We start from the raw sequence: 23,137 nt of genomic DNA, 5'->3' as shown, positions 1-23,137 counted from the left end.
TTTTTTACAGCGGCGGAGGAATCACTTCCTCCCGTCATTGTGTTTCTGAGGGCCCTGGAGAGCGGTCGCAACAGCTGTTGCTGCCGTTCTCCACAGGAGATCGTCGTGGGACACTCATGGATTTCTGCGGACAGGGAGTATATTGGTTGTTTGTTTTTTCACCTTTTTTACAGAGGACACTGGCTTCGGGCATCAAAATGACAAGTAATGGTAAGTATGAACTCTGTTTAATGTACTGTATGTCTATATGTAAATAATGTATGAATGTATTGTATGGAGTATGTATGGAGTATGTATGGAGTATGTATGGAGTATTTTTTTTTTTCATCCGACACATTAGCCGGATGATGGGACTACTACTGTCCCATCATTGGCTAATGTGTCAATCACTGTCAGTGTAGTAGGCATCGTCCGATGGGACTTGTAGTACCATCGGACGATGCCCGCACTGAGACACCCCGCAGAGAACCCGCACAGAGACACCCCGCAGAGACCCCGCACAGAGACACCCCGCACACCGCAGAGACACCCCGCACGCCGCAGAGACACTCCGCATGCCGCAGAGATCCTGCAGAGACACCCCGCACGCCCCGCAGAGACACCCCGCAGAGACACCCCGCACGCCCCACAGAAACCCCGCCCGCCACACAGATACCACGCCCGCCGCGCCGAGACCCTGCCCGCCGCAGAGACACCCTGCCTGCCGCAGGAGACACCCCGCCCGCCGCACAGAGACCCCGCACGCCGCATAGAGCCCCGGAACACACGCAGAGAGCCCCACGGTCACGCACAGACACCGCCCGCACACACACCCAGTCTCCGCCCACACACCGCCCACACTTCATTATACTGCATAATTGCTCTATAGGAACTTCTGATTCCGATATCGCAAAAATATCGAACTCGGTATCGGAATTCCGATACAGCGAATATCGGCCGATACCCGATATTTGCAGTATCGGAATGCTCAACACTACATACAAGCCATTAACACCCAGAAACTTATGAAGAACTTGCAGTCCTCATTGGCCCCTATCTCCTCCCTCTCATATCCTGATTCTGCACTCAAGCATTACAATGAAACCCTGCAAAGTGCCCTGGATGCAATTGAACCTCCTATACATAGAACAACTCGACAAAGAAGGCAACAACCGTGGCACACGCTGCAAACACGTTTCCTACAGCGGTGCTCCAGGTGCGTCGAATGCCTGTGGAGAAAATCTAATCTACCCGAAGATTTCATCCATTATAAGTTTATGCTTAAAACATACAACTGTGGCCTTCACCTCTCCAAACAAACCTATTTCAACACCCTCATCACCTCACTGTCCAATAACCCTAAACGTCTCTTTGACACTTTTCATTCCCTACTCAGCCCAAGAGTCAAGGCCCCAACCACGGATCTCCATGCTGACTATCTTGCCAAATACTTAAAAAAAAAAAATTTAACATGTCCGACAGGAAATTATCCCCCAATCCCTTCATACCATGCACTGTCCTCCCTCCCCCACTGCATCTAGCTCACTCTCTGAGTTTAAACCAGTCACAGAAGAAGTAATCAGGCTCCTTGCATCTTCTCGCCCGACCACTTGCACCAGTGACCCCATTCCGTCACTTCTCCTCCAGTCCCTTTCCCCGGCTGTCACCTAACAAAAAACAGGATTTTTGGTTGCTTACCGTAAAACCTGTTTCTCGGAGTCTCCATTGGGGGACACAGGAACCATGGGTGTATGCTGCTGCCACTAGGAGGCTGACACTATGCACAAAAAAAGTTAGCTCCTCCTCTGCAGTGTACACTCCACCGACTGGCATTAAGCACTTCAGTTAGTGAGAAAGCAGTAGGAGAAAAAAAAAAAGAAGGTTGAACAACATAACCACAAACATGAGAACTGTAAACGTGAGAACAGAAACAGAATAACATGGGAGGGTGCTGTGTCCCCCAATGGAGGCTCCGAGAAACAGATTTTACGGTAAGCAACCAAAAATCCTGTTTTCTCTATCGCCTCTCATTGGGGGACACAGGAACCATGGGACGGTGGCGTTCTTAATGATTTGGTCCAGCTTAGAACCAAAGAGACATGAGCCTTGAAAAGGTAGGCTGGTAAGGGACTTTTTGGAAGACAAGTCTGCCTGCCAGGCCTTGAGCCAAACGGTCCGGCGGATGGCAACAGCATTGCTGGATGCCTGAGCCGCACAAGATGCGGCATCCAGAGAAGCGGAGACCAGGTATTCACCTGCGTGAGAAATCTGGTTAGCAAGTTCCGCCAGCTGTTCGGGTGGAGCCCCGTCCAGGATGCCTCGGTGGAGTTGTATGGCCCATTTGGTTATAGATTTTGAAACCCAAGTGGAAGCAAAGGTTGGGCATAGAGCAGCTGCAGCCGCTTCAAAGGATGACTTCGCAAAGGATTCTATGACTCTATAGTTAGAATCCTTCAGAGATGCTCCGCCGGACAGTGGAAGCACCGTATTGGTGGACAGCCTGGAAACTGGGGGTCCACCGAGGGAGAAACAGTCCAATTCGCGGTAAGTTCTGGAGAAAAGGGATATAAAACGCCAAGGCGTTTTCCCCTCTGAAAACGTCTGATCGGATTCTCTCTTTCTCTGTTCATGATCTCCTCGAATTCAGGATGAGGAGCAAAAACTTGGAAGGTGGTTTAGCCCGTCTAAACGAAACTGCCTGATCTGTGGGTTCCGTAGAGGGATCCTTGATGCCACACGTTTGGTTTATTGCTCCAATGAGATTCTGGACCATATCCCTCGTGGTAGCGATTGGTTAGAATCCAGCTCCGAAATATCCTCCGAGGGCGCATCAGAGAACGCCTCGCCTGACTCAGGGGAGGAGGATCGGGAGGACGCCGACCACAGAGGAGGACCATGTGGCGAGATGGAGCGAGAAGAGGATTCAGACTGTCGTTCCTGTCTGGACCTTTTGCGGCTTATCATGGAGGGCTCGGACGGAGGCTCCTGCGACCCGCTGGCTACTGCGGGAGTAATCAATCCAGCACGGACACCAGAGTTTGAGACACCCGTGTTAGATCGGCCACTGATTGTGACAGAGAGGAAGCCCAGCTTGGTATGGGGGTATCACTCTGGGGCGGGGTGGCCGGGGAATCCTGGGCGGTGGGAACAATCGGATTGCTGCAGGCCTGACATAGAGGAGAGGACTGACCTGAAGGAAGTTTGCAGTTACAAGAGGAACATGCAAAGTATTTGACTAAGGCAGAAGAAGAAGTGGGGGGATGAGAGCGGCCCCCTTTAGAGGTAGACATATTGAGAGGGTCCCTGAAGAAAATGCCAGAAGGTTAGGGGACGGGTGGGCAGAGGGTTTGTCGGTCTGGAGTGTGCAGAGCTTCTCACGGTCGACGAAACTCCAGACGAAGACGCAGCCCAGCTTGTAGATGGTCCCACAGGGAGAATAGCCTTTCGTGGAAGGGATGCGGATCTGCAGCAGTCCAGCCAAGGGGGTCTGGAACCGTGATCTTCTCCGCAGATCTAAAAAGGCGTGCGTGGGCTGAGGAGTAGTAAGATGGCGCCGGTGGGCGGAGCAACGCCAAGTCAGGATGGTCGGGCGGGAATAAAGCCTGCCCGAGTAAAGGAGGAAGAGGCGGAGCGGCGTCGCTGGAAGTAGGTCCCGGGAAAAACCGGGTCCTAAATTAGGAACCGGCCGGGGGAGTGCCTCGGCGCCGGCGCGGTAGATCGAAAGCGGCGCGGCAGCTGTCAGGCCGCCGCAACAAGGAAAGGAGTACAGCCTAAGGTTAGCGCGATGCCGGAAGTAGGCCCTGGGGCAGCTGGGGCCTAAATTAGGAACCGGCAAGAGTGCTGCGGCGTCGGCGCAGCAGCCCAGGATGAGGGAGCGCGGCCGCAGGCTAGCGCATCGCTGGAAGTAGGCCCGGGAAAGCCGGGGCCTAAATTAGGAGCTGGCGACCGCCGGAGAGTGCCGCGGCGCCGGCGCAGCAGCCTGCCAGAATAAAGGAGCACGGCCGCAGGCTAGCGCGCCGGAGAGGGCCGCGGTGGTGACGCGCAGGAGGTAGCACGGCTGCCAGAAAGGCCGCCGTGTCGGAAGAAAGTGCTGCAAAGGCAGCGATGACCCCTGCAAACACCTGGGACCCCTTTAGGGATGGGACTAGAGGAGGGGATCTGGATACTCACCTAAAACATCCCACGCCGTCCGTTACTAACCTTAAACCTTGGGAAAGGTATCAGACGTCCATGGAAGCTGGTGATGGACGTCCTCGTCTCCTCCAACCGACAGGCTCTGGTGGGAGAGTGAGTGAGGGACGGAGCCAGGACCGGACTTCTGAGCACGCTTGTGTGCTAGGATCTTGGTCCTGGTGAGGGATCTATGAGGATACGGGGTGGCAGTACACGCCGTACTCATAGTCCGCCTTGAGGGATTTCAGGTGTGACTGATCACCCTGTATTCCTTTTGGAAAAACCTGAAAAGAAAAAACGACGCACATTGAGGTAAATAAGGGTCTAATAAAAGACCCGTGTCTACCTCCAACTGACACTAAGCTAAACTGAAGTGCTTAATGCCAGTCGGTGAGGTGTACACTGCAGAGGAGGAGCTAACATTTTTTGTGCATAGTGTCAGCCTCCTAGTGGCAGCAGCATACACCCATGGTTCCTGTGTCCCCCAATGAGAGGCGATAGAGAAATATTCAACCTCTCTCTCTTCCTGTATCTTTCCCTCCTCATTTAAGCATGCCATCATACATCCATTACTTTAACCCCTTCACCCCCGGAGCTTTTTCCGCTTTTTTATTTTCGTTTTTTGCTCCCCTCATTCCCAGAGCCATAACTTTTTTATTTTTCCGTCAATATGGCCACGTGAGGGCTTATTTTTTGCGGGACGAGATGTACTTTTGAACGATACCATTGGTTTTACCATGCCATGTAACAGAAAATGGGAAAAAAATTCCAAGTGTGATGAAATTGCAAAAAAAGTGCAATCTCACACTTGTTTTTTGTTTGGCTTTTTTGCTAGGTTCACCAAATGCTAAAACTAACCTGCCATTATGATTCTCCAGGTCATTACGAGTTCATAGACACCTAACATGTCTAGGTTATTTTTTATCTAAGTGGTGAAAAAAAAATTCCACAGTTTGCTTAACCCCTTCCCGACCCATGACGCCACGTAGGCGTCATGAAAGTCGGTGCCAATCCGACCCATGACGCCTATGTGGCGTCATGGAAAGATCACGTCCCTGCAGATCCGGTGAAAGGGTTAACTCCCATTTCACCCGATCTGCAGGGACAGGGGGAGTGGTAGTTTAGCCCAGGGGGGGGTGGCGTCACCCCCTCGTGGCTACGATCGCTCTGATTGGCTGTTGAAAGTGAAACTGCCAATCAGAGCGATTTGTAATATTTCACCTATTATAACGGGTGAAATATTACAATCCAGCCATGGCCGATGCTGCAATATCATCGGCCATGGCTGGAAATACTAATGTGCCCCCACCCCACCCCACCGATCGCCCCCCCAGCCCCCCGATCTGGCCGGTACACTGCTCCGGCTCCCCTCCATCCAGTGCTCCGCTCCCCCCGTGCTCTTGTCCGCTCCCCCCGTGCTCCAATCACCCCCCCGTGCTCCAATCACCCCCCCTGCATTCCGATCCACCCCCCCGGTGCTCCGTTCCACCCCCCCGTGCTCCGTTCCAGCCCCCCCGTGCTCCGTTCCACGCCCCCCGTGCTCAGATTCCCCCCCCCGTGCTCCGATCCCCCCCCCCCCTGTGGCCCCCCCCCACCCCATCATACTTACCGATCCTGCCGGGGTCCCGTCCGTCTTCTCCCTGGGCGCCGCCATATTCCAAAATGGCGGGCGCATGCGCAGTGCGCCTGCCGAATCTGCCGGCCGGCAGATTCGTTCCAAAGTGCATTTTGATCACTGAGATATAATCTATCTCAGTGATCAAAATAAAAAAAATAATACATGACCCCCCCCTTTGTCAACCCCATAGGTAGGGACAATAAAAAAAATAAAGAAATTTTTTTTTCCACTAATGTTAGAATAGGGTTAGGGTTAGGGGTAGGGTTAGGGGTAGGGCTAGGGTTAGGGCTAGGGGTAGGGGTAGGGTTAGGGCTAGGGGTAGGGTTAGGGTTTCGGTATGTGCACACGTATTCTGGTCCTCTGCGGATTTTTCCGCTGCGGATTTGATAAATCCGCAGTGCTAAACCGCTGCGGATTTACCGCGTTTTTTTCTGCGCATTTCACTGCGGTTTTACAATTGCGATTTTCTATTTGAGAAGTTGTAAAACCGCTGCGGAATCCGCACAAAGAAGTGACATGCTGCGGAATGTAAACCGCTGCGTTTCCGTGCAGTTTTTCCGCAGCATGTGTACAGCGATTTTTGTTTCCCATAGGTTTACATTGAACTGTAAACTCATGGGAAACTGCTGCGGATCTGCAGCGTTTTCCGCAGTGTGCACATACCTTTAGAATTAGGCTATGTGCACACGGTGCGGATTTGGCTGCGGATTGGCCGCTGCGGATTCGCAGCAGTATTCCACCAGGTTTACAGTACCATGTAAACATATGAAAAACCAAATCCGCTGTGCCCATGGTGCAGAAAATACCGCGCGGAAACGCTGCGTTGTATTTTCCGCAGCATGTCAATTCTTTGTGCGGATTCCGCGGCGTTTTACACCTGTTCCTCAATAGGAATCCGCAGGTGAAATCCGCACAAAAAACACTGGAAATCCGTGGAAAATCCGCAGGTAAAACGCAGTGCCTTTTACCCGCGGATTTTTCAAAAATGGTGCGGAAATATCTCACACGAATCCGCAACGTGGGCACATAGCCTTAGGGTTAGGGTTGGAATTAGGGTTGTGGTTAGGGTTGTGATTAGGGTTATGGCTACAGTTGGGATTAGGGTTAGGGGTGTGTTGGGGTTAGTGTTGGAGGTAGAATTGAGGGGTTACCACTGTTTAGGCACATCAGGGGTCTCCAAACGCAACATGGCGCCACCATTGATTCCAGCCAATCTCGTATTCAAAAAGTCAAATGATGCTCCCTCACTTCCGAGCCCTGACGTGTGCCCAAACAGTGGTTTACCCCCACATATGGGGTATCAGTGTACTCAGGATAAACTGCGCAACAATTACTGGGGTCCAATTTCTCCTGTTACCCTTGTGAATCTAAAAAAATGCTTGCTAAAACATCATTTTTGAGGAAAGAAAAATGATTTTTTATTTTCACGGCTCTGCGTTGTAAACGTCTGTGAAGCACTTGGGGGTTCAAAGTGCTCACCACATATCTAGATAAGTTCCTTGGGGGGTCTAGTTTCTAAAATGTGGTCACTTGTGGGGGGGTTTCTACTGTTTAGGCACACCAGGGGCTCTGCAAACGCAATGTGACGCCCGCAGACCATTCCATCAAAGTCTGCATTTCAAAAGTCACTACTTCCCTTCTGAGCCCCGACGTGTGCCCAAACAGTGGTTTACCCCCACACATGGGGTATCAGCGTACTCAGGAGAAACTGGACAACAACTATTGGGGTCCAATTTCTCCTGTTACCCTTGGGAAAATAAAAAATTCTGGGCTAAATAATTATTTTTGAGGAAAGAAAACGTATTTATATTATTTTCACGGCTCTGCATTATAAACTTCTATGAAGCACTTGGGGGTTCAAAGTGCTCACCACACATCTAGATAAGTTCCTTTCGGGGTCTAGTTTCCAAAATGGGGTCACTTGTGGGGGGTTTCTACTGTTTAGGCACATCAGGGGCTCTGCAAACGCAACGTGACGCCCGCAGAGCATTCCATCAAAGTCTGCATTTCAAAACGTCACTACTGTGTGCCCAAACAGTGATTTACCCCCACATATGGGGTATCAGCGTACTCAGGAGAAACTGGACAACAACTTTTGGGGTCAAATTTCTCCTGTTACCCTTGGGAAAATAAAAAATTGCAGGCTAAAAGATCATTTTTGAGAAAATAATTATTTTTTTTATTTTCATGGCTCTGCGTTATAAACTTCTGTGAAGCACTTGGGGGTTCAAAGTCCTCACCACACATCTAGATTAGTTCCTTTGGGGGTCTAGTTTCCAAAATGGGGTCATTTCTGGGGGATCTCCAATGTTTAGGCACACAGGGGCTCTCCAAACGTGACATGGTGTCCGCTAATGATTGGAGCTAATTTTCCATTTAAAAAACCAAATGGCGTGCCATCCCTTCCGAGCCCTGCCGTGCGCCCAAACAGTGGTTTACCCCCACATATGGGGTATCAGCGTACTCAGGACAAACTGGACAACAATATTTGGGGTCCAATTTCTCCTATTATCCTTGGCAAAATAGGAAATTCCAGGCTAAAAAATCATTTTTGAGGAAAGAAAAATTATTTTTTATTTTCATGGCTTTGCGTTATAAACTTCTGTGAAGCACCTGGGGGTTTAAAGTGCTCAATATGCATCTAGATAAGTTCCTTGGGGGGTCTAGTTTCCAAAATGGGGTCACTTGTGGGGGAGCTCCAATTTTTAGGCACACGGGTGCTCTCCAAACGTGACATGGTGTCCGCTAAAGAGTGGAGCCAATTTTTAATTCAAAAAGTCAAATGGCGCTCCTTCCCTTCCAAGCCCTGCCGTGCGCCCAAACAGTGGTTTACCCCCACATATGAGGTATCAGCGTACTCAGGACAAATTGGACAACAACTTTAGTGGTTCAGTTTCTCCTTTTACCATTGGGAAAATAAAAAAATTGTTGCTAAAATATAATTTTTGTGACTAAAAAGTTAAATGTTCATTTTTTCCTTCCATGTTGCTTCTGCTGCTGTGAAGCACCTGAAGGGTTAATAAACTTCTTGAATGTGGTTTTGAGTACCTTGAGGGGTGCAGTTTTTAGAATGGTGTCACTTTTGGGTATTTTCAGCCATATAGACCCCTCAAACTGACTTCAAATGTGAGGTGGTCCCTAAAAAAAATGGTTTTGTAAATTTCGTTGTAAAAATGACAAATCGCTGGTCAAATTTTAACCCTTATAACTTCCTAACAAAAAAAAATTTTGTTTCCAAAATTGTGCTGATGTAAAGTAAACATGTGGGAAATGTTATTTATTAACTATTTTGTGTCACATATCTCTCTGGTTTAACAGAATAAAAATTCAAAATGTGAAAATTGCGAATTTTTCAAAATTTTCGCCAAATTTCCGTTTTTATCACAAATAAACGCAGAATTTATTGACCTAAATTTACCACTAACATGAAGCCCAATATGTCACGAAACAACAATCTCAGAACCGCTAGGATCCGTTGAAACGTTCCTGAGTTATTACCTCATAAAGGGACACTGGTCAGAATTGCAAAAAACGGCAAGGTCTTTAAGGTCAAAATAGGCTGGGTCATGAAGGGGTTAAAAAAAAATTGTGCGATTTTCCGATACCCGTAGCGTCTCCAATTTTCGTGATCTGGGGTCCGGTGAAGGCTTATTTTTTGCGTGCCGAGCTGGCGTTTTTAATGATACCATTTTGGTGTAGATACGTTCTTGTGATCGCCGTTATTGCATTTTAATGCAATGTCGTGGCGACCAAAAAAAAATGTAATTTTGGCGTTTTGATTTTTTTTCTCGCTACGCAATTTAGCGATCAGGTTAATCCTTTGTTTTTATTGATAGATCGGGCGATTCTGAACGCGGCGATACCAAATATGTGTATGTTTGATTTTTTTTAATTGTTTTATTTTGATTGGGGCAAAAGGGGGGTGATTTGAACTTTTATATATTTTTTATTTTATTTATATTTTTAATCACTTTTTTTTTTGGCATGCTTCAATAGCCTCCGTAGGAGGCTAGAAGCATGCACTACTCGATCGGCTCTGCTACATAGAGGTGAAGTACAGATCACCTCTATGTAGCAGAAATGCAGGGTTGCTTTGAACGCCGACCACAGGGTGGCGCTCAAAGCAAACGGCCATCAACAACCATAGAGGTCTCAAGGAGACCTCTGGTTGTTATGGCAATGCACTGCTGACCCCCGATCATGTGACGGGGGTCAGCGGTGCGAGCACTTCCGGCCGCGCAGCCGGGAGCGCTAGTTAAATGCCACTGTCAGCGCTTGACGGCGGCATTTAACTAGTTAATGGTCATTGCGCGCACATGTCAGCTGTACAAAAGAGCTGACATGTCGCGGCTTTGAGGTGGGCTCACCGCCGCAGCCCACCTCAAAGCAGGAGATCTGCCAGCTGAAGTACTATTCCGTCAGCTGGCAGAAAGGGGTTAAAAATCATCTCTCGACCAAAACTTTGCCGCTAACTATAGACCTGTCTCTAATCTTCCCTTCATCTCTAAACTCCTTGAGCGCCTGGTCCACTCCCGTCTTATCCGCTGTCTCTCAGATAACTCTCTTCTCGATCCTCTTCAATCTGGTTTCCGCTCTTTACACTCTACTGAAACTCCCCTCACTAAAGTCTCTAATGACCTACTAACATCTAAATCTAATAGTCACTACTCCATGCTAATTCTCTTGGATCTCTCCGCAGCATTCAACACTGTGGATCATCAGCTCCTCCTCACTATGCTCCACTCCATCGGCCTCAAGGACACCGTTCTCTCCTGGTTCTCCTTCTATCTCTCCGACCACTCTTTCACTGTATCTTTTGCAAGTTAATAATAATAATCTTTATTTTTATATAGCGCTAACATATTCCGCAGCGCATTACAGTTTGCACACATTATCATTGCTGTCCCGATGGGGCTCACAATCTAAATTCCCTCTCAGTATGTCTTTGGAATGTGGAAGGAAACCAAAGTACTCGGAGGAAACCCACGCAAACATGGGGAGAACATACAAACTCCTTGCAGATGTTGTCCTTGGTGGGATTTGAACCCAAGACCCCAGTGCTGCAAGGCTGCAGTGCTAACCACTGAGCCATCGTGCTCCTCCTCCTCTCATCTTCCCCTTACTGTTGGGGTTCCTCAAGGATCAGTCCCAGGCCCCCTCTTCTTCTCGTTGCCCCTATTGGACAAGCAATCAGTAGATTTGGGTTCCAGTACCATCTCTATGCTGATGACACCCAATTATACATTTCTGCTCCTGACATCACGCCTGCCTTTTTAGAAAACACCAGTAATTGTCTTACCGCTGTCTCTAACATCATGCCCTCCCTCTATCTGAAACTGAACCTGTCAAAAACTGAACTCCTCATGTTCTCTCCCTCTACTAACCTACCTTTGCCTGACATTGCCATCTCGGTGTGTGGTTCCACCATTACTCCCAAGCAACATGCCTGTAGCTTTGGGGTCATACTTGATTCCGAGCTTTCATTCACCCCCTACATTCGATCACTGGCTCGCTTTTGTTATCTGCACCTCAAAAATATTTCTAGAATTCGACCTTTTCTTACTTTCGACTCTGCAAAAACTCTGTTACCCATCCACTCCAGAACCCAGTACAAACTTATTACCCTTATGCACAAAGCGTTCCATGGCTCAGCACCACCCTACATCACCTACCTGGTCTCAGCCTACCACCCTAACCGTGCTCTTCCTTCTGCTAATGACCTGAGGTTAGCATCCTCAATGAGAGCCTCCCACATTCCTTCTCAATGACTTTTCACGTGCTGCGTCAATTCTTTGGAATGTCCAAATCCAAAAAAGAAAAAAAATGGAACGCACTCACCAACCTGATGATTCTGATCCTTTATTAATACATGGACAAACTCAGCAGGGAGGGGTGTGGAGGATGAAGGACGACGGCCGTTTGGCGCACACCGGCGCTTCTACGGGTCCTAACGACGACAGGAAGTGGGGAAGGCTTTTTACCTGTCCAGGTGCATACTGAACTCCCACACGATCAGCGTCATAGCGATGAAAACCGCCCAACAAAATAACACCCCTCCCTGCTGAGTTTGTCCATGTATTAATAAAGGATCAGAATCATCAGGTTAGTGTGTTCCATTTTTTCCTTTTTGGATTTGGACAGTTGATGTTTGCATTTTTTCGGATACTGAACCCGACCTTGTTGCTACACAGGGTTGTCTGTTATGGCTGGCAATCAGGCAACACAGCGTGCAGTAATCAGCGCACATACAGAGATCTAGCAATAACCAAAAACAATAGGACGAGCTCTGAGACGTGGAATCTCTGTAGACTGCAGTACCTGATCTATCCTCACACAACTATAAGCAGCAGTGGATTGCGCCTATCACTACCTATGCAACTCGACACTGCCTGAGGAGCTGACTAGCCTGAAGATAGAAATACAAGCCTGACTTACCTCAGAGAAATACCCCAAAGGAATAGGCAGCCCCCCACATATAATGACTGTTAGCAAGATGAAAAGACAAACGTAGGAATGAAATAGATTCAGCAAAGTGAGGCCCGATATTCTAGACAGAGCGAGGATAGCAAAGAGAACTATGCAGTCTACAAAAAAATCTAAAACGAAAACCACGCAAAGGGGCAAAAAGACCCACCGTGCCGAACTAACAGCACGGCGGTGCACTCCTTTGCTTCTCAGAGCTTCCAGCAAAAGTTAATAGCAAGCTGGACAGAAAAAACAGAAAACAAACTAGAAGCACTTATCTACCCTGTTTCCCCGAAAGTAGGACCCCCCCGAAAGTAAGACAGGGTGGGGGTTTCGGGGGGGTCCTCCAATGTAAGGCCTCCCCCGAATGTAAGGCAGGGTTGGGGGGGCCGCTGTGAAATGTAAGGCCCTTACCTTTGGGCCGCCGCTGTCCCCCATTGGGTCCCCAGGCTCCAGAGGTGTCCTCAGGTGCAGCTGGGCGGGTCCAGCGCTCATGGGGTTAACTCGCCGTGTTAACCCCGCAATCCGCCCAGCTCAACAGCTCATTGGCCGCCCCTGCTCCCCACGTCACCGCCGGCCCCCGGCTCGAGCGCTGATTGGCCAATCAGCTCGAGTGCTGATTGGCCCAGCAGCTCGGGCTGTAATTGGCCGCCCCAGCCCCACGTCACCGCTGTTTCCCTGCTGATTGGCACAGCGTTCCCTGCAGCACAGGCCTTCCGCACCCACAGCCGCACCGCAGAGGAAAACGTCCAGCATTTAAAAACCAAGTAGGGAAACATGTACTGTATAGGGTATGGGGCTGTGTGCAGTGGGATACGGCACTGTTATGGGGTATGGGGCTGTGTGCAGTGGGATACGGCACTGTTATGGGGTATGGGGCTGTGTGCAGTGGGATACGGCACTGTTATGGTATGCAGGCAGAGGGTATACGGCAATTACCGTACAGTACCGTACCGTAGTAGGATTCTTTACTGTTAGGGCAGTGAGAATCTGGAATTGCTTGCCTGAGGAGGTGGTGATGGCGAACTCAGTCGAGGGGTTCAAGAGAGGCCTGGATGTCTTCCTGGAGCAGAACAATATTGTATCATACAATTATTAGGTTCTGTAAAAGGACGTAGATCTGGGTATTTATTATGATGGAATATAGGCTGAACTGGATGGACAAATGTCTTTTTTCGGCCTTACTAACTATGTTACTATGTTACTATGTAGTGTGTTACTGTTACCGTACTTTGATTTGTTGTCTGCTTTCCAGTTGAACGGTGTAACGTTAAGTACTGTACTGAATTTGAAAATTGTCATTTTTTTTTCCGGCTAATGTAAGACCTCCCCTGAAAGTAAGACAGGGTGGGACTTTTTGGGGTAAAATTAATGTAAGACAGGGTCTTACTTTCGGGGAAACACGGTAGCAGAGCAGCAGGCCCAAGGAAAGATGCAGTAGCTCAGATCCAACACTGGAACATTGACAAGGAGCAAGGAAGACAGACTCAGGTGGAGCTAAATAGCAAGGCAGCCAACGAGCTCACCAAAACACCTGAGGGAGGAAGCCCAGAGACTGCAATACCACTTGTGACCACAGAAGTGAATTCAGCCACAGAATTCACAACAGTACCCCCCCCTTGAGGAGGGGTCACCGAACCCTCACCAGAACCCCCAGGCCGACCAGGATGAGCCACATGAAAGGCACGAACAAGATCTGGGGCATGGACATCAGAGGCAAAAACCCAGGAATTATCTTCCTGAGCATAACCCTTCCATTTGACCAGATACTGGAGTTTCCGTCTAGAGACACGAGAATCCAAAATCTTCTCCACAATATACTCCAATTCCCCCTCCACCAAAACAGGGGCAGGAGGCTCCACAGATGGAACCATAGGTGCCACGTATCTCCTCAACAACGACCTATGGAATACATTATGTATGGAAAAGGAGTCTGGGAGGATCAGACGAAAAGACACCGGATTGAGAATCTCAGAAATCCTATACGGACCAATAAAACGAGGTTTAAATTTAGGAGAGGAAACCTTCATAGGAATATGACGAGAAGATAACCAAACCAGATCCCCAACACGAAGTCGGGGTCCCACACGGCGTCTGCGATTAGCGAAAAGCTGAGCCTTCTCCTGGGACAAGGTCAAATTGTCCACTACCTGAGTCCAGATCTGCTGCAACCTGTCCACCACAGAATCCACACCAGGACAGTCCGAAGACTCAACCTGTCCTGAAGAGAAACGAGGATGGAACCCAGAATTGCAGAAAAATGGAGAGACCAAGGTAGCCGAGCTGGCCCGATTATTAAGGGCGAACTCAGCCAACGGCAAAAATGACACCCAATCATCCTGGTCAGCGGAAACAAAACATCTCAGATATGTTTCCTAGGTCTGATTGGTTCGTTCGGTCTGGCCATTAGTCTGAGGATGGAAGGCCGAGGAGAAAGATAGGTCAATGCCCATCCTACCACAAAAGGCTCGCCAGAACCTCGAGACAAACTGGGAACCTCTGTCAGAAACAATATTCTCAGGAATGCCATGTAAACGAACCACATGCTGGAAGAACAAAGGCACCAAATCAGAGGAGGAAGGCAATTTAACCAAGGGCACCAGATCGACCATTTTAGAAAAGCGATCACAGACCACCCAAATGACCGACATTTTTTGAGAAACGGGAAGGTCAGAAATGAAATCCATCGAAATATGTGTCCAAGGCCTCTTCGGGACCGGCAAGGGCAAAAGCAACCCACTGGCACGTGAACAGCAGGGCTTAGCCCTAGCACAAATTCCACAGGACTGCACAAAAGCACGCACATCCCGCGACAGAGATGGCCACCAGAAGGATCTAGCAACCAACTCCCTGGTACCAAAGATTCCTGGATGACCGGCCAGCACCGAACAATGAAGTTCAGAGATAACTTTACTAGTCCACCTATCAGGGACGAACAGTTTCTCGGCCGGACAACGATCAGGTTTATTAGCCTGAAATTTCTGCAACACTCTCCGCAAATCAGGGGAGATGGCAGACACAATGACTCCTTCCTTGAGGATACTCGCCGGCTCAGATAACCCCGGAGAGTCGGGCACAAAACTCCTAGACAGAGCATCCGCCTTCACATTTTTAGAGCCCGGAAGGTATGAAATCACAAAATCAAAACGAGCAAAAAATAACGACCAATGGGCCTGTCTAGGATTCAAGCGCTTGGCAGACTCAAGATAAGTAAGGTTCTTATGATCAGTCAAAACCACCACGCGATGCTTAGCACCCTCAAGCCAATGACGCCACTCCTCGAATGCCCACTTCATGGCCAGCAACTCTCGGTTGCCCACATCATAATTACGCTCAGCAGCAGAAAATTTCCTGGAAAAGAAAGCACATGGTTTGAACACTGAGCAACCAGAACCTCTCTGTGACAAAACCGCCCCTGCACCAATCTCAGAAGAATCAACCTCGACCTGGAACGGAAGAGAAACATCAGGTTGACACAACACAGGGGCACAGCAAAAACGACGCTTCAACTCCTGAAAAGCTTCCACGGCAGCAGAAGACCAATTAACCAAATCAGCACCCTTCTTGGTCAAATCGGTCAATGGTCTGGCAATGCTAGAAAAATTACAGATGAAGCGACGATAAAAATTAGCAAAGCCCAGGAATTTCTGCAGACTTTTTAGAGATGTCGGCTGAGTCCAATCCTGGATGGCCTGAACCTTAACCGGATCCATCTCGATAGTAGAAGGGGAAAAGATGAACCCCAAAAATGAAACTTTCTGCACACCGAAGAGACACTTTGATCCCTTCACGAACAAGGAATTAGCACGCAGTACCTGGAAAACCATTCTGACTTGCTTCACATGAGACTCCCAATCATCTGAGAAGATCAAAATGTCATCCAAGTAAACAATCAAGAATTTATCCAGATACTCACGGAAAATGTCATGCATAAAAGACTGAAAAACAGATGGAGCATTGGCAAGTCCGAACGGCATCACCAGATACTCAAAATGACCCTCGGGCGTATTAAATGCCGTTTTCCATTCATTTCCCTGCCTGATTCTCACCAGATTATACGCACCACGAAGATCAATCTTAGTAAACCAACTAGCCCCCTTAATCCGAGCAAACAAGTCAGAAATCAATGGCAAGGGATACTGAAACTTAACAGTGATCTTATTAAGAAGGCGGTAATCAATACACGGTCTTAGCGAACCATCCTTCTTGGCTACAAAAAAGAACCCTGTTCCCAATGGTGACGACGATGGGCGAATATGTCCCTTCTCCAGGGACTCCTTCACATAACTGCGCATAGCGGTGTGTTCAGGTACGGACAAATTAAATAAACGACCCTTAGGGAATTTACTACCAGGAATCAAATCGATAGCACAATCACAATTCCTATGCGGAGGTAGGGCATCAGACTTGGACTCTTCAAATACATCCTGAAAGTCCGACAAGAACTCTGGGATGTCAGAAGGAATGGATGACGAAATAGACAAAAATGGAACATCACCATGTACTCCCTGACAACCCCAGCTGGTCACCGACATAGAGTTCCAATCCAATACTGGATTATGGGTTTGTAGCCATGGCAACCCCAACACGACCACATCATGCAAATTATGCAGTACCAGAAAGCGAATAACTTCCTGATGTGCAGGAGCAATGCACATGGTCAGCTGGGCCCAGTACTGAGGCTTATTCTTGGCCAAAGGTGTAGCATCAATTCCTCTCAACGGAATAGGACACCGCAAAGGCTCCAAGAAAAATCCACAACGTTTAGCATAATCCAAATCCATCAGATTCAGGGCAGCGCCTGAATCCACAAACGCCATGACAGAATACGATGACAAAGAGCACATTAAGGTAATGGACAAAAGGAATTTGGACTGTACAGTACCAATAACGGCAGAGCTATCGAACCGCCTAGTGCGTTTAGGACAATTAGAAATAGCATGAGTAGAATCACCACAATAGAAACACAGTCTGTTCAGACGTCTGTGTTCTTGCCGTTCTACTTTAGTCATAGTCCTGTCGCACTGCATAGGCTCAGGTTTACTCTCAGACAATACCGCCAGATGGTGCACAGATTTACGCTCGCGCAAGCGACGACCGATCTGAATGGCCAAGGACATAGACTCATTCAAACCAGCAGGCATAGGAAATCCCACCATTACATCCTTAAGAGCTTCAGAGAGACCCTTTCTGAACAAAGCCGCTAGTGCAGATTCATTCCACAGAGTGAGTACTGACCACTTCCTAAATTTCTGACAATATACTTCTACATCATCCTGACCCTGGCATAAAGCCAGCAGATTTTTCTCAGCCTGATCCACTGAATTAGGCTCATCGTAAAGCAATCCCAGCGCCTGGAAAAATGCATCAACATTACTCAATGCAGAATCTCCTGGTGCAAGAGAAAACGCCCAGTCCTGTGGGTCGCCGCGCAAAAAAGAAATAATAATCAAAACCTGTTGAATAGGATTACCAGAAGAATGAGGTTTCAAGGCCAAAAATAGCTTACAATTATTTCTGAAGCTCAGGAACTTAGTTCTGTCACCAAAAAACAAATCAGGAATCGGAATTCTTGGTTCTAGCATCGATTTCTGATCAATAGTATCTTGAATCTTTTGTACATTTACAACGAGATTATCCATTGAGGAGCACAGAGCCTGAATATCCATGTCCACAGCTGTGTCCTGAAGCACTCTAATGTCTAGGGGAACAAAAAGACTGAAGACAGAGCTAAGAAAAAAAATGCTGTCAGGATTTCTTTTTTCCCTCTATTGGGAATCATTGGTTTGGGCTCCTTGTACTGTTATGGCTGGCAATCAGGCAACACAGCGTGCAGTAATCAGCGCACATACAGAGATCTAGCAATAACCAAAAACAATAGGACGAGCTCTGAGACGTGGAATCTCTGTAGACTGCAGGACCTGATCTATCCTCACACAACTATAAGCAGCAGTGGATTGCGCCTATCACTACCTATGCAACTCGGCACTGCCTGAGGAGCTGACTAGCCTGAAGATAGAAATACAAGCCTGACTTACCTCAGAGAAATACCCCAAAGGAATAGGCAGCCCCCCACATATAATGACTGTTAGCAAGATGAAAAGACAAACGTAGGAATGAAATAGATTCAGCAAAGTGAGGCCCGATATTCTAGACAGAGCGAGGATAGCAAAGAGAACTATGCAGTCTACAAAAAACCCTAAAACGAAAACCACGCAAAGGGGCAAAAAGACCCACCGTGCCGAACTAACAGCACGGCGGTGCACCCCTTTGCTTCTCAGAGCTTCCAGCAAAATTTAATAGCAAGCTGGACAGAAAAAACAGAAAACAAACTAGAAGCACTTATCTAGCAGAGCAGCAGGCCCAAGGAAAGATGCAGTAGCTCAGATCCAACACTGGAACATTGACAAGGAGCAAGGAAGACAGACTCAGGTGGAGCTAAATAGCAAGGCAGCCAACGAGCTCACCAAAACACCTGAGGGAGGAAGCCCAGAGACTGCAATACCACTTGTGACCACAGAAGTGAATTCAGCCACAGAATTCACAACAGTTGTCCATAGCTTTGCAGCACTGTTTGGCAATTGGATATAGTGGCCTAAGCAATACGCAGCTGTGCGGAGGTGCCGCGCTCATATATTGCACTCAATTCTTTGGAATGCGCTACCCAGGTAAATACAATTATTCCTCACAGTTTTAAGCGTGCCCTAAAAACGCATTTGTTCAGACTGGTCTACCGTCTCAACGCATTAACCTAACTATCCTTGTGTGGCCCATTCAAAAAACTTAAACCATAATCCGGTTCTTTGCATCATGTTCTGTTACCATCCACCTCTGGTGTCTCCCCTTTTCCCATAGATTGTAAGCCTGCGAGTAGGGCCCTCATTCCTCTTGGTATCTGTTTATTGTTATGCTGTAATGTCTATTGTCTGTACAATTCCCCTCAATAATGTAAAGTGCTGTGGATATGTTGGCGCTATATAAATAAAAATTATTATTATTATTAGTTATTAGTATTCTCTATACAGGGAAGTATCAATAAAGAAAGTGTCAGTGTTTCTAATAAATTGTCAGTTCAGTGTATAATACTGGGGGATAAAACAAGACTGAACACAAGACCTGCATAGCCTTATACACATCATAGGGGAGATCTCATGACATCTTCTCTCCATCTACCTGATGATCCTGAGGAACATCGAGATCTTCTTGTTTACAGTCCTGTGGAAGAAGAGGACGGGGACATCTCTCTGGTGTTGTCCTCTCACTGGATAGAACTGGAGGAAACACATACAGGGACTGAATTCATTCTTTACATGCAGATAATTATAAGCCGTGTGTATTTAGTCCTGTCTATTACCTGGTGATGTGAGGGGCTGGGGAACCTCCATCATGACGTCCTTGTACAGATCTTTGTGTCCTTCTAAATACTCCCACTCCTCCATGGAGAAATAGACGGCGACATCCTGACACCTTATAGGAACCTGACACATACAATGATACCGTCATCCCCCGATCCCTCCATAGCGTTACTGTATAATGTCCCAGCATTCCCAGCAGTGTCACCTCTCCAGTCAGCAGCTCAATCATATTGTAGGTGAGTTCTAGGATCTTCTGGTCATTGATGTCCTCATGTATCAGGGGGTGAGGTGGAGGCCCCGTGATTGGGCTCAGGGGTCTTCCCCATCCCTCAGACACAGGGGCCTGACAGCACTCACTAGAGGTCTTCTTCACTACTGTGTAATCCTGGTTATGGAGAGACACATTAATAAATCTCACTACAGACATTTCCAGAGTCCGCACCTCTCCAGTTCTGTCCATCTGTTATTCCCATAGATAAGAATGGTGTAATGTGACGTCATCAGAATCTCTCACCTCTCCAGTAAGCCGGAAGAGGATCTCTAGGGTGAGGTGTAATATCCTCTCCGCCATCTTGTCCCTGTCCCTATCCATCCTTGTAGGGTCACTCAGGAGAATTCTCTTACATAGAAGATCTCCACTGAGAGGATCCGATATTGTAGGGACCTGAATGGGGAGAAGATGACGATGTAACATCATAAAGATCCCATGTAAGAAATCTCCGGAGCTGTTACCGGCGTCACATGATCACTACATCCAGTCATGGCCCCGTCCTGCCCCCGGTATAACACACAGTCCATTATAGTCACATACAGAGATTTATCACAGGCTCAGCACTGAGGGGGTTAATGTCCCCTGCGCCCAGTAATGGGGAATCTCCAGCACCTACCTCCACCTGCAGAGCCGCACACCACATATATGGCTGTTCTGTGCACACAGGACCTGTGATGAGGTCACAGGAGGGGAGGAGTCAGGGGTCACATGATCAGGGGCCTCTATGACTAGTGGCCATTGTGACAAGGTGCATTGTCCTTTTACTGTAGGGAAACAGCTGCCATGAGGTGATGATCTTGATTGGCCAAAATGCTTCTGTAAGGGTACCGTCACACAGTGGCATTTTGGTCGCTACGACTGTACGATTCGTGACGTTCCAGCGATATCCTTATGATCTCGCTGTGTCTGACACGCAGCAGCGATCAGGGACCCCGCTGAGAATCGTACGTCGTAGCAGATCGTTTGAAACTTTCTTTCGTCGCTGGCTCTCTCGCTGTCATCGCTGAATCGGCGTGTGTGCAGGGCCGCGCTTAGTAACCCGATGTTTACCCTGGTTACCATCGTAAAAGTAAAAAAAACAAACGCTACATACTTACCTACCGCTGTCTGTCCCCGGCGCTCTGCTTCTCTGCACTCCTCCTGCATCCTATGTCAGCGCCAGCCAGCCGGAAAGCAGAGTGGTGACGTCACAGTCAGTGCAGGAAAGCAGAGCGCCGGGGACAGACAGCGGTAGGTAAGTATGTAGCGTTTGTTTTTTTTACTTTTACGATGGTAACCAGGGTAAACATCGGGTTACTAAGCGCGGCCCTGCGCTTAGTAACCCGATGTTTACCCTGGTGACCAGGGGACTTCGGGATCGTTGGTCGCTGGAGAGCGGTCTGTGTGACAGCTCTCCAGTGACCAAACAGCGACGCTGCAGCGATCGACATCGTTGTAGTATCGCTGCAGCGTCGTTTCAGTGTGACGGGACCCTAAGCCATAATGTCCAAACATCTATCCCGAGATAATAAAGGACCCAGGATGAGCCAAGAACACATTCCGCCATTACTGCCCCTGACAGGAGGGAGACATGGATTCCTGCTGCTTGTAGGAGATTCTGACCCACTAATCAGCGCAACAGAAATCTCAGGGACCTGGGTGAGTCTCAAGATAATAGTTTTTTATGTATATACAGCAGTTACACCTATATAATGTGTATAGACTGCTGTATATACGATATTTAACAGGGCAGAGCAAAGTACGCCTGTGCCGGAGCCGTGGCGGAAGATCAGAAGAGGACGTCATGGAAAGAAGATAGGAGGCGCCGCAGCGGACCGGAGACGCCCATCCGACCTGACCAGCAGCGGGACCGCCCCTGGGTGAGTATAATCTAACATCTTTTTCGCCTTTTTCAGGTAACATCGGGGGCTTATCTACAGCATTACAGAATGCTGCAGATAAGCCCCTGATGCCGGTGGGATTACCTCACCCGCGATTTTCGGGGTGACAGGTTCCCTATAAGTGACACTGCTGTATATAATCACTGTCACCTTTATAATGTATGTACAGCAGTCTATATACTTGATACTGCTACTGATGTGTATATACATTATATAGGCGACACTGGTGTGTGTATGTATATATATACACACATGTACATATATACAAAGCAGTATTGCCTATATAATGTATATACACATCAGTAGCATTATTGCCTGTATAATGTATTTAGACTGCTGTATATACGTTATACATGTGATAGTATGATTATATACTGCAGTATCGCCTATATAGCATGTATACAACACTTACAATATCACCTGTATAATGTATAGACTACTGCATATACATTACATAGGTGATACTGCTGTGTATAGTCGCAGTATCTATCTATATATATATATATCTATAATATAACGCAGGAAGCGTCACTCTGTCCGAAGCCTTTATAGACTGCGCTGGCGCAAGCGCCGGCGCAGTCTGGGCCTCACAGAGTGACGCTCCCGGGAGATCGCGGTATGCGTTCACACTGAACGCACACCGCCATCTCCAACAGAGAAGAAGGGACCGCCAAGAGGGTGAGTATCGCCTATATTCACCTGTCCTGCGTTCCACCGCTGAGCGCCGCCATCTTCCCGGTCTTCGGCCTGTGACCTTCAGTTCAGAGGGCGCGATGACGCGCTTAATGCGCGTCGGCGCCGCCCCCGACTGAACAGTCACAGCCAGGAGACCGGGAAGATGGCGGCGCCCAGCGGTGGAACGCAGGACAGGTGAATATAGTAAGTGCTGGGGGGCCTGAGCTGGCGGCGATACCGGCACCTGACCCCCACAGCGCGCCGGTGTCCCCGCCTGCTCAGGCCCCAGGATGGGTGCAGCACATGACAGGATGGGGACGCAGGATGGGTGCAGCACATGACAGGATGGGGACACAGGATGGGGACGCAGGATGGGTGCAGCACATACCAGGATGGGGACGCAGGATGGGTGCAGCACATGACAAGATGGGAACGCAGGATGGGTGCAGCACATGACAGGATGGGGACGCAGGATGGGTGCAGCACATGACAGGATGGGGACGCAGGATGGGTGCAGCACATGACAGGATGGGGACGCAGGATGGGGACGCAGGATGGGTGCAGCACATACCAGGATGGGGACGCAGGATGGGTGCAGCACATGACAGGATGGGGACGCAGGATGGGTGCAGCACATGACAGGATGGGGACGCAGGATGGGTGCAGCACATGACAGGATGGGGACGCAGGATGGGTGCAGCACATGACAGGATGGGGACGC

At 48.5% G+C, this 23,137-nt stretch overlaps 1 protein-coding gene across 2 annotated transcripts in view; it reads right to left on the bottom strand.

The window, feature by feature from the left end:
• LOC138664099 (zinc finger protein 665-like) overlaps window positions 1–23,137 on the bottom strand; it is a 356,580-nt gene that overhangs the window by 44,302 nt on the left and 289,141 nt on the right. Inside the window, exons 1-5 of one of the 2 annotated variants that reach the window (XM_069750525.1) lie at window positions 20,478–20,537; window positions 20,105–20,254; window positions 19,796–19,975; window positions 19,590–19,713; window positions 19,409–19,506 (exon numbers count right to left, since the gene is read on the bottom strand). In XM_069750525.1, the coding sequence (XP_069606626.1) occupies window positions 19,409–19,506; window positions 19,590–19,713; window positions 19,796–19,975; window positions 20,105–20,254; window positions 20,478–20,504 (579 nt within the window). In that variant the 5' untranslated portion in view covers window positions 20,505–20,537. Of the gene's footprint in view, window positions 1–19,408; window positions 19,507–19,589; window positions 19,714–19,795; window positions 19,976–20,104; window positions 20,255–20,477; window positions 20,538–23,137 lie in introns of those variants that run through there. The other variant, XM_069750526.1, reaches the window with a different exon arrangement.

Source organism: Ranitomeya imitator, chromosome 2 (assembly GCF_032444005.1).
Source record: "Ranitomeya imitator isolate aRanImi1 chromosome 2, aRanImi1.pri, whole genome shotgun sequence".
In the NCBI taxonomy this organism is placed as follows: domain Eukaryota; kingdom Metazoa; phylum Chordata; class Amphibia; order Anura; family Dendrobatidae; genus Ranitomeya; species Ranitomeya imitator.
Note: the sequence above shows the minus strand (reverse complement) of the source record. Positions and strands in the feature narration are given on the sequence as shown.